This window comes from Apis cerana, linkage group LG7 (genome assembly GCF_029169275.1).
Source record: "Apis cerana isolate GH-2021 linkage group LG7, AcerK_1.0, whole genome shotgun sequence".
NCBI lineage: Eukaryota > Metazoa > Arthropoda > Insecta > Hymenoptera > Apidae > Apis > Apis cerana.
In genome coordinates, this window is record NC_083858.1 from 13,194,494 (window position 1) to 13,211,827 (window position 17,334).

General features: G+C 25.4%; 2 protein-coding genes across 9 annotated transcripts; one reads left to right on the top strand and one right to left on the bottom strand.

Annotated features, from left to right (window-relative positions):
* Positions 1-872: 872 nt before the first annotated feature.
* Positions 873-15,987, top strand: LOC107999308 (rho-associated protein kinase 1). 7 transcript variants are annotated; one of them, XM_017059025.3, is made up of 29 exons: positions 873-1,939; positions 3,651-3,749; positions 3,851-3,940; positions 4,604-4,755; positions 4,856-4,944; positions 5,556-5,639; positions 5,837-6,002; positions 6,249-6,474; positions 8,006-8,159; positions 8,306-8,435; positions 8,673-8,897; positions 8,992-9,165; positions 9,262-9,422; positions 9,530-9,812; positions 9,872-10,001; positions 10,077-10,191; positions 10,261-10,383; positions 10,473-10,820; positions 10,894-11,064; positions 11,146-11,301; positions 11,359-11,466; positions 11,614-11,889; positions 11,989-12,043; positions 12,136-12,277; positions 12,332-12,443; positions 12,523-12,629; positions 12,747-12,891; positions 12,979-13,082; positions 13,366-15,987. In XM_017059025.3, the coding sequence occupies exons 2-29, from the start codon at positions 3,652-3,654 to the stop codon at positions 13,433-13,435; spliced, it is 4,194 nt and encodes a 1,397-aa protein (XP_016914514.1). In that variant the 5' UTR covers positions 873-1,939; position 3,651; the 3' UTR covers positions 13,436-15,987. The 7 variants fall into 7 exon arrangements, with proteins under 7 accessions (XP_016914514.1, XP_061933366.1, XP_061933365.1 ...); XM_062077381.1 differs by having other exon boundaries at positions 877-1,939; positions 9,887-10,001; XM_062077379.1 differs by lacking the exon at positions 873-1,939 and adding an exon at positions 2,991-3,133.
* On the bottom strand, positions 2,590-17,171 carry LOC107999309 (G patch domain-containing protein 1 homolog). Of its 2 annotated transcripts, XR_001766338.3 has the most exons (5): positions 16,819-17,171; positions 16,367-16,745; positions 16,059-16,283; positions 13,740-15,985; positions 2,590-4,725 (listed from the first exon to the last, which is right to left on the bottom strand). XR_001766338.3 is itself a non-coding variant. In XM_017059027.3 (4 exons), the coding sequence occupies exons 1-4, from the start codon at positions 16,880-16,882 to the stop codon at positions 13,798-13,800; spliced, it is 2,856 nt and encodes a 951-aa protein (XP_016914516.1). In that variant the 5' UTR covers positions 16,883-17,171; the 3' UTR covers positions 13,581-13,797. The 2 variants fall into 2 exon arrangements, 1 of the variants encoding a protein (XP_016914516.1); XM_017059027.3 differs by lacking the exon at positions 2,590-4,725 and having other exon boundaries at positions 13,581-15,985.
* Positions 17,172-17,334: the final 163 nt, after the last annotated feature.

Consider the following 17,334-nt stretch of genomic DNA (forward strand, 5'->3'; position numbering starts at 1 on the left):
ATTTAAATGAATTATAAATCAATTTAATTTGAAGCTGAGAATAATTTTCGATTATTTATTAGAATTATATTTGGATATAATTTGGATTATAATTGGATTGAATCTATATTAAATTGACTATTTGTTTTATATTTATTTTTTTATAAAAAAATGTTAATTGTTAATTATATCTATATTATATATTATATATATATAATATATATACATACTATATATTTATATAATATATATAATACATATATATACTATATATTTATATAGTATATATATTATATTATTACGTTATATTATTATATCATATATTTGAATTAGGTGTCAGTTTCAATAAATATAATATACATTTATATTATATTTTTATAGAAGTACTCTATAAAAAACTCAACTATAAGTTTAAAAGTATTTTTACTATTCACAAAACTTTACAAGAATTATTATATAATCTCAATTTTGAAATTTATCTTTTTATAGAGTATTTCTCACAAATTATCATAAAAAATATATTGTTAAATACATGAATACATAAAAACATGGAAACTAACACTTAACATAGTTTAATATAAAAATATATAAAAATTTTTATACAAAGGTTTAGGGTTTTATATTTGTTAATAAATTGTTTTTTAATATTAAATAAATAAAATTAAAAAATTAATTTTTTTTAAATTATTGATTTTTTTTTAATTTTGTAAAAATATTCATTACAAATAAAATCCGTAAATAATGATTAAAGAATAAAAATTTTTATTTGAATTTGTTTTTGACTTTTTATTGAAATCAATTTTCTTTTAAATAATTACGTAAAACATATTAAATTCGTAAAGTCGATTCGTATTTCTATTTAAATTTTTAACAAATATTTTTAACAGGTATTTTTTTTTCAAAAAGAAAAACTTATTCTAAAGTTATATAATAAGAATATATATTCCATAACGAATTTTATTTGATTCACTTCCTCAAATTTCAGATTAACAATAACGATAAAAATTCAATTGAGCTCTTGAAGAAAGAATGCTGACGATTTAAAAAATGAAGGAAATAAAAATGGGAAAGATTTAACAGAAAAGTATAAATTTCTAAATAATCTAATTAAAATAATAATTAATAATCTAATAAAATATAAATTTTAAAATCAAAATATCATTTAATTTTTCATTTTTTCGTTTAAAGTAAATTATAATATATGTCTTTTAAAACAACTTATAGAAAAAGATGTACATAAATCGGAAATATATTATGGGCAATATGCCATTCGATGTAGTATATTTAATAATGATGACTACAATCAAATTGTTACGAATAGTATTATGATGTTGAAAAGAAAGTATATAATATAGTCGATCGTAACTAAACTCGATGATAAATTATCCAATCATTTCGCCGGTCCCTATGTCGAGTCTGTCTATCGTAGAACAAATTTTCTAGGATACCTTCAACTCTATGCATATGTACATATGTGCAAAAGAAACACACTATATTTATAGCTAGAGATAAATATACATCTTGGCGTTATTCCAAATTATCATACGTACGGGTCTGAAGCGAGTAACGGCCTAACCCTCGTAATAGCAGCAGCGTGTTAGTGCTATTAGTGACGTCTATCGACGTTACAATTGTAAAAAAAAAAAAAAAAAGAAAAGAAAAGGGAAAAAAACAATAAAAAGTGAGTGAAAAACATTGAAAAATGTAAAAAAACTACGGAACATACGTGTTATCGATAAAAAAACATTTTGAACGAGTGTATTCTTCACAGTGATTGATCAAATTATTATATTCTTATCTATAATATTCGTTTAATATGAAATTAGAAGATTCTTTTCTATTTTGTATTCTTGAAATGGAGGATGTGCTTGCGAACATCGCGTTCAAGTATTCTTAACAACGCTTAGGACAAATTTAATCTCACCCGTCTGCTGGTGCAATTTGGGTGAACATCGATCAAGTAAGTACAAATCGATTGATATGGAATTGCATAAGATTAAAAAGTTCGAAAAATTTTTTATATATTTGATTTTTTTTTTATTGAAATAAGAGATTTTATAAAAATTTTTTGAGATTGAAAATGACTGGACATTTTTATATTTGAAAATTGATTATCGTTTAACGATCGTTTCAAAGACAACTATGTGTTTCGCTACAGGATTAGAGAACATGAATTGTTAAATTTTTTAGAAAGAAAAATATGAATTTGATATTAAATGATACAAAGATTAATTAATTGTCAATAATCAAAATAATTTTTCTTAATTCGATTCGATTTTATAAAATTTAAATTTAAGCTTCTTATAATGATTTATATTTCAATGATTTATTTATAACAAACTTAAAAATTTAATAATTTAAAATTTAATAAGTTAAGTCAAATATAAACTAAACAAATTTAAACAGTTTTCAGCTGTCAAATTCAAAATATTGAAATCGAAAAATTTGATATTGCGATTTAAATTTTCTCAAATCTATCAAAATCGAATTTTTAATCGATATTGGATTTATATATTTTAAATTATATCGATGTATATTCTTCAAATCGATATTGGATTAATGGAAATTAAAAGTATAAAAGTTTATGATTTTGATATAAAACAAATGTGATACGATATAAATATTAACATTTATTAAAATTATGTATTTTATAACGATTATAAATAAAAAAAAAAGAATATTTATTTACATTTTCAACAAAATCACCGGAAGTTAAACAAACATATAATATCAGCAAACATTTGAAATCGCGTCAATGCAAAAATTGTAGATTCCATCAAGGTTTCTCAAATGAATATTATATCTATCCGATCTATAAAGTTTCGAGCTGAATTTCATTTATACTTTGCCAAGTATTTCACGATCCATCGAAAGCCAAGTTTTGCTTTAAATTTTATCTTCTCATCTTACGAAACTCGTATTCTCTTATTAATTCAAGGTTTCGTTTTTAGGTACTTAAATTGTATTCTGATCGCTCAAATCCATTGTTCTTCGAGATATCGAACGATCTCATTAGCTGTTAGAAATCGTAAAAGGCTGATAAATATACATATCTGCGCCCGATGTGACGCTTTTCCAAGATATGCTCTACCGGAAATCATCGAGATTTTCGATTTTCAATCTCGTAAATTTATCATATAACGCGTTTATGGTGGTACGAAATTTATTATAATTTTTCATTGACACATCGTATAATATCATTATCGTTTTTACTCACTGATGCGCACTTGTATGAATATATTAACTATGATCAAACTATAAAACGGACTATATACTTGTTTATACTACTTGTATCTAATATTTCATACATACTATATACGTTTATGTTCAAACTAATGATTCATCTATATGTTTGAATAACATGAAATCAGTGATTGAAATAAATTATCGATCACCTTTCTAGGTAAATAAGCCATCTACTATGACATCTTATTAGACGAGCATATTCAAACATTTTTGTTTCGTTAAACAGCCCTTTTTCTGAGCATGCACATATTTCGTAAATGCACATCATAAGCAAGTGCCGATTTAACTCACATTGTTCCACGCACGCGACTCAAAATATGACATAAGAATATTTATATGTTGCGTTGCAGGAAATTTATATGTGTAAAGCAATAATTTTGTAAAATTATTTGCAACGATAAATTATCTTTTATTTTTATATGTAGAATGCATCACATGTATTCCTCGAAAAAAGGAGATCCCCTTTGCCCCCTTGGTTTTCATCCCCAAGTGCGATGGCCGACCCGTTGTAAAAGATGCTTTAGGTATTATTTTATAATATTTTTGTTGTTACAATGAATAAAAAAAAAGTTAAAAATAAAAATGGAAAATAGATCTTATTAAAAAAATATAATAAATTATTTAGAGATTATAAAGAACATGGGGGCAAGAAAGATAATTTGAGAGACATTACATCGTCGTCACCTAGTCTATCATTTGACCAATTTTCAAGCAGGTAAGCAATCGAATAATTTCTATATCATCATTTTTAAAAATATAAGTTATAGAAGAAAACTATATTAAATATATTCTACTTATATTAAATATATTCTCTTTAATCTCTAATTCTAAATTGATGCATGATATAATAAAATTTATAAACGAATTAACAATTAACAATTATACAAAATTTTTGCAATTAAAATTGATGAAATTAACATTGTTGAAACTATTATTATGAGACACAATTATTTGATTAATAACGAGCAAATATTATTTTAAAATTATAAAATAAATCAACCGTTACATATTATTTAGTTACGTATATAGCATAATTATATTAAGATTTATTGTCAGCTGTTACTCTCTTGAATTCGAGAGATCAATTGATAAAATCGTTCTTTAATTAAGAAATCTTTAAATCGAGAGATTCGGTCGCAATTATTTCAAAGTCTTCTTACAAATTTTAGAATCTATTCCATAATTTATCTCATATTATTTTCACTCATATAACATTTATGATTTTTTTTCGTCATTTTTTTTTTTTTTTTTTTTTTACATCTAGAGTTCATTATGCAAATCTAAAATTTATTATGCTATACATTAGTCTAGAATTCATAATTATGCATTTTTTTGATTGAAATTGTACAAAATTTCGTAATATAATTTTAATTAAAAGATCTGCTGAAAATGGAAAGCGCGGTTGGTCCTCGGCAACAAATTTGGCAAAGGATGACTCTAAAGGAAACTCGGAGTCATCGTACGCATCAGCCGGTTGGACTTCGCTCATGGATCTCTCAGCTATCGACAACGAAGAAGAGAGATTAGAAGGTATATACTTTTTATTTAACGATTAATTAATTACATATTATATATATTAAGATTTTTTGATAAAGTTTTTCTATTGTCAAATTCATCTCATTATTTACAGATAGGAGGCCAACTAAACTACAGATTAAAGAAGTCATAGATAACAGTAATGAAAGCGCTTCAGAAAATGATGTCGAGTTCATAATTCAGGTATACTTCAAATCGTTTTAAGATTCTTATTTTAATTGTCGCTTATCGCAATGTTGTAACTTTTATTTTGTGTAAAGTTTAATTAATATATATATACATATATATATATATATGTAAGTATAAATCCAAGCTAATTTAATTCAAATTGAATATTTATATTATTTAATATAAAATAAATTAGTTTCAAATTATTTTATAATACTATATAAATATATAATACTATATATAAATTTCTACAATGTTATATATTTCGACTAAATATAACATACTTTATATATCCCATATTTACTTATTTATCAATGCACTTATATCGAATTCTTTTATCAAAACAATTTCATTCAATACTAATTCAAACTGCTTTTACATATTTCAATTAGAACTTTACGTACATTTAAACTTTGTTTTATCAACATAATTCATTAAACCAAATATTAATTAAATATACTTGTCAACTTTTTTTCCATTATTATCAACTTTCATGGATAACTATCATTGATTTGATCCTTATCTGTTATTATATGTATATTATTCAAGCAAAGTGCGATAAAGAAGTATGTATTTGTACATGGAAAAGTTGTGTTTTCTTGTTATACATTGATTTTTCTATTCAGGTGAAGAAGTCGAAGATTGGTTCTTCGAAAAACAGGGAAAAGAATGGAGAAAGACGAATGGAAAACGAAGAATGGACGGAAAAAGTAACCATATCATAGCATTCTTCAATTCGTTTCTAATATTTCATCTTTGATTTTCTGTTTCCTCTATTTGTACTAATCATTTTACACAAAAATTTAGTACGCTTATAGCAATAATAATCTTTAGTGCTCTAGATGATTAAAGAATTATTCGTGTAAATTTAAATTAAGAAAATAATGATGAAACTTGTTATCGTTAGAGTGAAGTAGAACAATTGAGAACACAAATAAGAGAATTGCAATCACGATGCGAGAGATTGGAAAAGGAGAAAAGCGAAATTTTGATGAGGCGACTGTCGACCATGGAAAGTATATCGAGCAAAGCTTCGCCAAATGAAATACAGAAATTGCAAAAGAAGAATGAAGGTATTAATAAAATATATAATGAAATATGAAACATTAAAATTAAAAATAAAATTCTTACGATTTTTTATGAATTCTCCTAATAAATATATTTTTTAATCGTGTGCAGAAGAATAACTCGCTATTTCAAATTAGTTTAATAAAAAATAAATAAATTATTGTCAATCTTTTATTTCACTTGTTTTAAAAAAAAGAAATAATTAAATTATTCGTAAAATAATAAAATTAAGCAATATTAATTATATTTAGCGCTCGTACAAGAAAAGAACAATTTATTGATCAAGATAAGAGAGCTTGAAAAAGAAGCGAATTCAAAGATGTTCAGAGGAGAACGAGATCGTGAAAAGGATGAATTACGTTCGAAATTGAAAGCCGCGGAAAATTTATGCGAGAATTTAATGGATGAAAATGAAGATATGAAGAAGGAAATTCGGCAATTGGAGGAAGAGATATACGAACTGCAAGATACTTTTAGGTAATATGTTTTCTTTTTCTTTGCAAATATATTTTTTTACACGATTTCCTTTCCATTTCCGCATGTTTACCTCGCTTTTTTTCAATTTATATATATATATTTTTTACTATTGTTAAACATAATAGAGTATTTGATTACAAATGTTAAAAAAAAATGTTTAAAAAAAATTCGATTTAACGCTCTTTATAATTTGATGTGTAGTTCAATTGTTATAATACTTTTCATTATAAAATTAAATAATAAATATTAAAATAATAAAGAGTAATTGATATTTAAAATATATAATGATTATTACAGAAAAAGAAAGCGTTCAATAAGTTAATTTTACTAACTGATTTGTTTGAATTCAAATTGATTAACCAATCAATATGGAATTTGATTTTTAGAACAGCGAATCATGACTCGCTCTTTTGTGATTTTTTTTCGTGTTTATCAATAACATATATGTTTGTTTGTATTAATAAATGTGATCAATATAATGACGTAATGTGACACAAGATATTATTAAAAAAAAAAAAAAAGAAAAAGAATGATTATCACTCTGGAAGAAGCAATATTGATTAGATATGAAAAAATTTTGAAGGGGCTCGAAAACAGTGGATTTTCACTTACTGCAGCGGTTATCAAGAAAAAAAGAAAAGAAAAATTCTATTTTAGAACAATCCCTTAAAAAAAAATTATTCTGAGAAAATGAAACGTTCAGAGAAATAAATCGAATTTTTTTCATAATTCTCATTCAGGATGAACGTTTAAGAAAATATCATAAGAAAAAAAAAAAAAGAAAAAAGAAAGAAAAAAGATTAATTAAATCTCTGCCATGTAATGTCTTCGAAAGAAAAGACACTTAGTCCGAAAATGTTTAGCAAAATGAGCTATCTGAATTGTTGCAGGACATCGATTTGGATGGAAGATTCCAACACAAGAATGGCACTGCTTTTCGCCAAAGCTGGATCGAAAGTGGATGTTTCGTTTCTTGGTAAAATGAGTACTATCACTCGTTTATTCTTTATCGTTCTTTTATCGAGAAGGAAAAATCTTTTTTAAGAAAATCATGCTTTGAATCTTAATGAAGAGGCAGAGAAATAAGATATGGAATAAAATAACTTTTTTTTAATATAGAGAGCAGTATGTGGAACGTAATACTGTCATCGAACCCTTTCGATCATTGTACACTTTTCACGCGTACGCTTCCTTCTGCTTCCGCTCATCCCGAATGGCATTTCGGCTTCCGTTTGAATTGAATGTGTACGTGACTAATTAATTAAGGTAATTATAACGTGCGGCTCAACTTCATTAGAACTGGATAATTTGTATAAGATTATTTGTAATATTTAATACGAAAATCATTTGAACGTGCGAGAATTCGATTCATTTTTCTTTTTTTTTTTTTACATGACATTGTCAAATAATGTAAATTTAAATTTTGTAAATGTTTTATTATTTTTATTTTATCCCGTTCTAATGTGCTTGTATTCTTTAGAGAGAAATTTTATTTTGAGCTTAAAAAAAAATATATTTATATATTGTTAAGGGACGAACAAGCAGACGAGCAAGTTCGTTTGCGAAAAAGTTTGGAACAATCGAATAAGAATTGTCGAATCTTGTCATTTAAACTGAGAAAAGTTGAACGAAAAGTGGAGGAGCTAGAGAATGAAAAATCTACCCTGGAACAAAAATATGAAGAGGCAAGTTCCTTTGTAAAATTTGAATCAAAGAATTAATATAATCTCAAATATATCAGAACTAATAAATTTTTGAGTAATAAAATAATCAATTTTTTGATTATTTAATTTAATATAAGTATAAAATTTTAAGTTTTTTTCAACTTTAGGTAAAAAAAATTGAAGAAACGTTACAAAAAATAAAAGGCGAATTTCAAAATAGAACTCTGAAGAAAGCAACAGAATTTACAACCAAAATACAACTGAAAAAAATGGTAGACGAAATGGAAAAAGAAATAGGTTCGTTATGTTATTTTTTTATCTTTTTATTATTATTTTTTATAAGATATCAAGTATTATTTCCGATTCTTTCTTTTTTTAATAATGTGTAAACTTGGATAATACAATTAAATTAGATAAAGAAAATTTAATTTAATATGTAACTTGGTTACGTAAACAATTTGCATTTTGATATTTTTACATATGTTATATGTTAAAAAATTTATAGATAAAAAAAGATATAAAATTGTATTTCAGGAGATATGATGAGTATATTTAAAAATATTTCTGATGGGAAAGATGTGAACATTCAAGATATTAAATTGAAGGATAATCATGTAAAATATGAGAAACTTTTAAAGGAGCACGAATCGCTAAAGGAGAAATTTGATTCTGTTGTGAAAGAATTATCAGATGAGAAAGAAAAGAAAAAAACGCAAATGAGTGGTAAGATCGAGGATAAAAGTACAGATTTGCAGAATTGTAAGTAAAATATTTTTAATTTTTTTAATGAAAAATTATTTACTTTTTAACCAAATCTTTTATTATAAATTTATTCTAATGTAAAATGATTCAGTGAAAAAAAAATTGGACGAAGCTGTAACATTGAGAGAGAACGAAAGAAAGGCATGGGACCAAGATAAAACAGCATTGTTAGAGGAAAAAGAGAAGCTAAAATCGAAGCTCCTCTCTCTATCTGCGGAAAAACTTAAAGTATACAATGAAACTGTACAATTGAAAAAGGATTTAGGTAAAATTATAAAATTAATTAATAAAATTACAAATTTATTTAGTTATTAAATAAGATTTTTAAATTTTTTTTCTTTTCTTATATAATTTTTTATAGAAACGGTTAAATCATCGGAAAATGAAATGATAAAGATGGAAAAAACAATAACTGAGTTGAAGAAAGAATTAAATCAAGAACGAGAAAAATCGAAGAAGATGCAAGATGATTTATCAACATATACGGAACGGGAATCGAAAATGACACAATCAATGAAATCAGTGATTATCAATTTATCTCTTAATAAGGATAAAAATTGAAGAATTATTATACAAATATTGGAATTATTTTTGATTTTTAATTCTTTTTCTTTTCTTTTTTGATACAGATAGAACAAACGAAAATCAAACTCGATACTGAAGTAAAACGTTTAAAGAAGGAATTGGAAACCACAACGTCATTAAATTCCACGAAAATGAGTGATTTAACTACAAAGATTTCAGAATTAAAGAAAGAAAAAGAGAAATTGTTATCTGAAATTGATCAAGAGAAACAATCGAATGAGACTGAAGTATCTACTTTGAAAAAGAAAATTAATTCATTGGAAAAAACAGGATTGAACGCGAAACGGATGAATGAAATGAAGCAAACATATAATGAAAAGATTTTAAGTAAGTTACTTCACTATGATGACATAAAAAATATCAGAAAATTCTATATAAGATAACAGTGACTTATATTTTAGATTTGGAGAACAAGATAAAAAAAGGCGAATCAGAGTATGATAATTTGAACAGAAAGTACAATGAATTGACGAATTTGAAAAATCAGTTCGAATCGGATAACGAATCATTGAATAGGTAATTGTTAATAATATATTTAATTATAATAAAATATTTTAATATTTTTGTATTATATTTTTCTTTTTTAAATAGTAAATTACGAGAACAAAATACAGAATTGATAAGTATTCGTAAAGAATTAGAATTATTGAGGCAATCGATAAAATTAAAAGAAAGTGAATGGCGATCGGAGAAATCAACTCTAGAAGTAAGTTATAAATTAAAATCTTTAATATTATAAAAAATATTGAAAATTTCTTTAATATAAATTTTCCAGAATCGTATACGAGAAAGTGAATTGCCAAACAAAGCTTTGATAACAGATTTAAATAATGATATAAGCAATTTGAAAAAGGAAAACAATACATTAGTAACTCGATTAGAAGATTTAAGAAAAGCGGTAAAAAAATTAAATTATATTTATTTAGCGATAATTATACGTAATTGTATAATAGACTAAATTTCATTTTAATATATATCTTTCTTCAGAACGATGATCTCTCTAACAAGCTAAAAGATTACGAAGCAGTATCGAAGATCCACCAAGTTTTGACACCGGACACTACAGCCTTGGAGTCAGAAATACGAAAGTTGAAAAATGCCCTTGAAAACATGGAAAAGGCGAAGAAAGCTGACTTAGCTCAATGTAAAATGCGTTACGAACATAGGATCACTGCTATTAACGATGAAATTCAAGCTATTCAAAATCAATTATCTAGATACAAACGCGAGCGTGATACCTACAAACATATGTTGGAAGGTGCTCAAAAAACTATTGCAGAATTAAAGTCAGCTAAAGGTAAACAATCGAATGCATCTTCCGGAAAATCTGATGAGGTTGGTTATTTTTAATCTCGTTTAAAAACGAGATTCTTTTAATTTTATTCACAAAATTATTCACATTTTGTAGGAAGAGGAAATGTCTGGCGTCAATACGTTGGTTTTGGAAAGGCAAATTAATAGTTTGGAAGATGAACTTTCAGAAACAAGATTAGAGGCATCTAGATTAAAAGCCGAATTAGTGTCAGAAAAATCAGCAAGTCACGTTAAAGTGTCTGAATTGCAATCGCGGATTAACGAGGTATTTAAATGATTTTAAATGAAATATAATTACATAATTTTCGTTTTATTTTTATCCTTATATTTATATTTATATTTATAGCTTGAAGAAGAGAGAGTGCTTTCTAGTGGTAGAACAAAGATTCCAGGATTAAAAGTTCGAATGGAGTTAGCATGGCAAAAAGAGAGAGAGGAACATCAGAGATTGCTACAGGAAACGGCTACACTGGCGAGAGATTTACGACAAACTTTATTTGAAGTATGTAATTAAAATTATTGTTACTGATAAGAAAACGAATAATTTCTTTTTTTGTAGATTGAGAGGGAACGTTCCAAAGAACGATTGGAGAATAAAAGACGACAAGATCAATTGAAGAAAGTGTATGATGAAGAAAAAGAAGAAAGTAAGAAGAAATTGTTAGAGGTAAATAAAAATTTTAGATTAATTTTAAATTTTCATTTATTAATTATATTTATTATATATATTTATTAAATATATATAATAAATATATATATTTATTAAATATATTTATTAAATATATTTAATAAATATATATATTTATTTTTATAGTTGCAATGCGATTTGCTTGAATTAAGAGACGCTCATGCAAAATTGAGAACCAGCAATGAAAAAATGAGACGTGAAAAAGAACGACATGAGAAGGAAAGAGAAGAACTTAAAGATATAATTTTGAAGAAATGTAAACAAGAACAGATTGAATTAAAAAATATTAATGTGTTGATGCAACAAGTCAATGATTTAATGAAACTTTTCCCTGAATTGAACGGTATTACAGAAAATGGAACTGCGAATACTTATACACCGACTCCACCTAGACGACTAAAGGTGCGAATTAATTAATCTAATTAATTAAGTTGCAAATAAAATAATAATAAATAAAATAATTAATAAATCAATATAAAAAATTATTTTTGTGCATATTAGGGACCAAAATCGAGGGAGTCATCACCAATGTTGGATGCAAAAAGTGATATAAGAGGTGTGATTAATATTAATTACTTTAATTAAAATTGTATTATAATATATATTATATAAATTTTATAATATATAATATATTAAATTTATTATTAGGTTCAAATTCTCAACTTGGTGAGCGAACAGAAAAATTAGAATATACTGTTAAAAAATTAATGGATGTGGCAAAAGAACTAAAAGAATCAAAGAAAACAACGGATGAAGTAAACGCAACGCGATTAAAAAAACTTGGCAAAAGGTATTTATTAATAACAGTGTTGTTTATATAAGTAAATTTCAATCAATTTTATAGATCGACATCTGTGGAAAGTGATCCAGGAAAAGGTATAACAACATCTCGTTCAAAACCACGATTAAAGAGAAAAAGTCTATCTTTGGAACAAACATCAGCACGAAATGAAGAAGTATATAAAATATTTATATTATTAAACTTTTTAGAATAAGTAATAAAAAAATATTATTTATTTATTTATAATTATATAGTCACGCATTTGGGGCACCGATAGTAATATGTCTAGTTTGCAATCATTAGAAGGTTCAGATGTTGAAGGACGAACGTTGAGTTTACAAAGAGATTCTAGTGTTGATAGGTAATTATATTAAGAACATATTAAGAATTATTATTTTTAAGATTGAGAAAAAAAAAATAATAATATAAAATAATAATATAAAATATAATAATAATTAAATTTTTTCATGAAATACAGTCGTCTTTCTACGGGTTCTACAAAGAGCGAAATGTTGGATCGAGAAAAAAAGCATGGTAAAGGTATAATAAAAAAAATTACAACCAAATTGACTAAATCAGCCAGTATTGATGATCCAAATATTTCTATGGATCATTCTCTTCAGGTAAATAAACAACGATATTTTTGTTTGATATTTTTGAAAAAAAAACCTATCGTTTCAATGATTTAAACAAAAATTTTTTTATCACAGACATCAGGATCCGAGACAAGTATCAATGAAAAGACTAGAGATGAAAAGAAAAACTTAAAGAAAAAGTTAACAGATATGTTCAAAAGAGGTTCAAGAAGTGGCAGGTATATTATTATTTAAAAAAAAATAGAAAAATTTATATTTTTAACTGTCATTTTTAAAAATTGATTAAATTGTACAAAAAGTACAATTTAAAAAATTGAAAAATTGAAAAAATTAATAAATAATAAATTATATATTGATATTAATATTATATTCAATATATGTACATAATTATGAAAATAATTTAATTTTGAAAGTGATATTAATATTATAAAATTTTATCAATAAAAACAAAATTTTCGCAATATAGACAAAAGAAATATAATATTCTTTCTATATTTTCAGTATAGAGAAGAAGATAAGCTCTAATAATAGTAGACCAGAATCAAGAAATTCCACAACTTCGAACAAATGATTCAGACATAAATTCTAAAATATAGCATTGATACTATACATTTAAATGTATAATGATTCTGACGACAAATAATTTTAAATTACCACCAATAATATGAAAATAAGGGATTTCTCAATAATGTGTGATTAAAATATATACAAAAAAATATAATTTTGTATACATATATATCGGATATCCCTTTACTATTTTAATCTCAAATTTACACAAGCATTTTCAAATATTATATTGTATATAAATAAATATATATACAAGGCACCATACGAAACTGCAAATAAAAGAACTTATTATAAATAATAGTACATACAGTTTTTCCATTAACGTCTTCTTTGCTAATTCCTTTATTATTGTTCCATTTTCTTGTGTCACGAATCACGCTTTTCTTTTTTCGATTTTCGTTTATGTTTCGAACTTTTATGTTCTTTGTGTTTATGTTTTTTCTTCTCTTTCTTTGTTTTTTTCATTTTTTCTCGTTCTATCCATACACCAGAAATTTTTGAGTCCATTTTGGGTTTTGGTATTACAACACTTTTAAATATAGGTTTTGAAAATTGTGAACTGGATGCTTCTGGTACTTCGTTTTTATTTTTCAGTAATCTTGAAGGAAGAGCAGGTCCATACATATCAGATAATAATTGAGTTTCTGAATTTAATTTATTATCATCTTGTTTCGATTTAATTTCTAATTCGGAATTTGTTGTATTTATATTTTCTTCTTTATTAATTCCTTCATTTGATTGTATACTACTTCTTGAATTAGTGACTAAACTATCAAGATCAACTTTTGCAAAAATTCCCCTTGGTGGAGAAGTATTTCTATTTAGATTTATTTCGCTTGGAACTTTACCAATTAAAACAGACTTTACAGCCTCGCTATCTACACTTTCTTCTAATTCGGAATCCGATTCTTCACTACTGCTTAAAAAAATTGCCTTAAATAGATCTTTCTTTTCTTTTGATGTACTTTTTAAGGTAATATTTATTGCAGAATTTATTTCTTTCTGATCTTTATCTTGTTGATCTGTAATCTCTGTTACTCTTTTTGCGTCAGATTTATCATCTACATTTTGTTCATTTTCTAACATTTTGGAAGATGTTTCTGGCATTTCTTTTCCAAAAACTTTTTCATAAGAAACTTCAAAGTTTCTCATTTTTTCTGATATAGGTTCGAAAGTTTGATCATTATCAAAAGATTTATTATCATTTGTCTTAACATTCAAGTTTGTATTGTTAATGATGTTTTTATCTTTTGGCGATATATCAATTTCGTTTGATTCTTTCGATGCTCGTAAAAATTTTGTAGAATTATTCCAATCAAAAGAATCAAAAATTGAAAACTTTCTTGATTTTTTCTGAATCTCAGGGGCACAACCGATTTTTGGTTCAGGAATGTTAAATCTTTTACATACTATGCTTGCTGGTTTCCATTCTATGCGCTCTCGAGTTAATTTTCCAAACATTTTCATTTTTACAGCTTGTTTCATTTCATCTTCCTGATTAAATGTTGTAGAAACATCTATATTTTTGGAATCACATTTATTTTCAACATGATCATACGTTGGTTGATCAACTAATTTAATTGCTTGTTCAAATTCAACTCGTTCATGTTCTCTATCCCATTCTGTCATAGATAATGATTGTATACTTTCAAGCTTATTTTTTTCTCCCTGTCTTATAAAAACTAAATATTGTTCAAAACGTCTTTGTTTATCAGGATCAGAAAAAAAAGATTTCATGTTGCTATTTTTTATAGAATTATTTTTATCTAACTCATTAGTATTTGTATTTGTTTGTTCAGAAGTTGATGAATCTTTAAATTCTTTTAATTCTTTCAAATTTTTCTCTAAATCTTTACCAGGACCAATAATACCTCCTTTAACAAAACTTTGTACATTTAATTTTTCCATCCATGAAATAGCTAGTTTACATCCTTGATTTTTTTCTTTCTGTCTTTCTTCAATTTGTTGTTTTCCGTGTAAATTTAACGTTTTAGAAATAATATTGGAAGCAACTGATGGTACTGAATTTGGATATATTTCAGATGGTTTTTTCACACTACAAGTATCTTCCAATATTTTAGCTCTGTCCGCAGCTGTTAAATCTTTTCGCTTTCCATTCTCAATTGCACGATGAACATTTTCAATTGGAGGATAAAATCGACTTTTTCTAATTATATGCACTGGTACAAAATCCTTTGGTAATACTGGAGGTTGAAAAATTGTTTTTAGTTTTAATTTATCTTTTGCTAATATAAAACCTTCTAAACAATTACTACTTAAATTTTTTGAATTATCATCAGACCATCTTGTCTTGGATTTCCGTTCTGGAGCTAGAGAAAAATCGTAACGTGACATATCTTCTCTTTCATATATATCATCATCATCAGCTTCGAATGCACCAACTCCAAATGCTTGTCCATGTATTGACAATTTTTTATTTTTGTCTTGCATATTAAATGCTGGAGTATCAAATAAATTTACATGACCAGATAATATTGTTCTTCTGTCTAAACCACTGTATCCTATACCAAAATAATTATCTTTTGGATTACATCTGTAAAAAATAAACATATAATTATAATATATTTAATATATTTTTGTTTTCAAAACTATATATTAATATTTACCTAAATGGTTCATAGTCATCAGGTGCAAATGTAACATTCTCATAATCATCTTCTGAATCCTCAGAACTATTTTCTGAGCTTGTCTTTTTAGATATTTGTTGTATATTTTTCATTCTTTCATTTCTTTTTTTAATTTTAGCTTTCTCCTTTTTTGTAAGTCTTGATCCTATACCTTGTCCTGGTTTCCATCCCATTTTTTTTAATAACATAATTCCAACTGTTTCTCTATTATAACAAATCATTATTAAAATTAATAATTTGGAATTTATTAAATTATTTAATTTGAACTTTTTAGCAAAGATATTTACTTTACAGGTTTTAAAAGTTCTTTTAATACTGGAGTGCCAGGAATAGGACCATTGCTATCATAAATAGGTCTCTCACGTTTTGTTCCTCTTTGACCATGATCAACATAATCCTCTGTAGCACGAATTCCTGTAGGTGCAATTCCAAATTCACTTGTATCTTCTTCATCCATAAAATCTTCTGGACGCTGCGTTATACTTTCTGCTTTACTACTTCTAGAAGATTTGAATTGTTGTGGTCTCCAACCATCTCTTGTGCCTACTGTATTAAAATATCCAGCAGAAAAACCACCTGTAAATGCACCATGAAATCTACGTCTTCCTTGTGCATCATATGCATATTGATCTTCAATTGTCATTGGTTTTTTTCTTGGTAAATTATCTACAACAATCATATGAGGATATGTATAATAATATATAATAATTGTTTATATCTGTCGAAATTTTTTATTTACCTTCGTCTAATGGATCAAGAGGTACTCCAAATGTAACATAATTTTCATCCTCAGAATCACTCATTTTTTTGACATTCAATATTTGACATTTACTGATAAATTACTGATCAAAACATGAAAAACTTATTCTTAATTTATAATCTGATTTTTAATTGTTAAGAATAATGCATTTGAGGTTAAATAGGACAATGACAAAAAAATTTTTTCTTTCATTTTCAATGAACTTTACGTTATTTCGTTATAGAATATATCTGTATTTGAGAATTCTGATAACGTGATTAACAAAATAAAATATTTTAAAAATATAGAAATGCTTATAAACCAACTAGCAATTGCTTTAGTTTTTTCTTTCTAGAAAATTAATGGTACGTACATTGGTAAGGGATACTTTAACCAATAATGATATAGTTAATAGGAACTTTTTAACTGAAGTTAGTGGAATAATATATTTTTGAAGCAGCAGGGGATAATTTGGAACAAATTTATGAAGTATACAAAAACACTTAAATACAATAT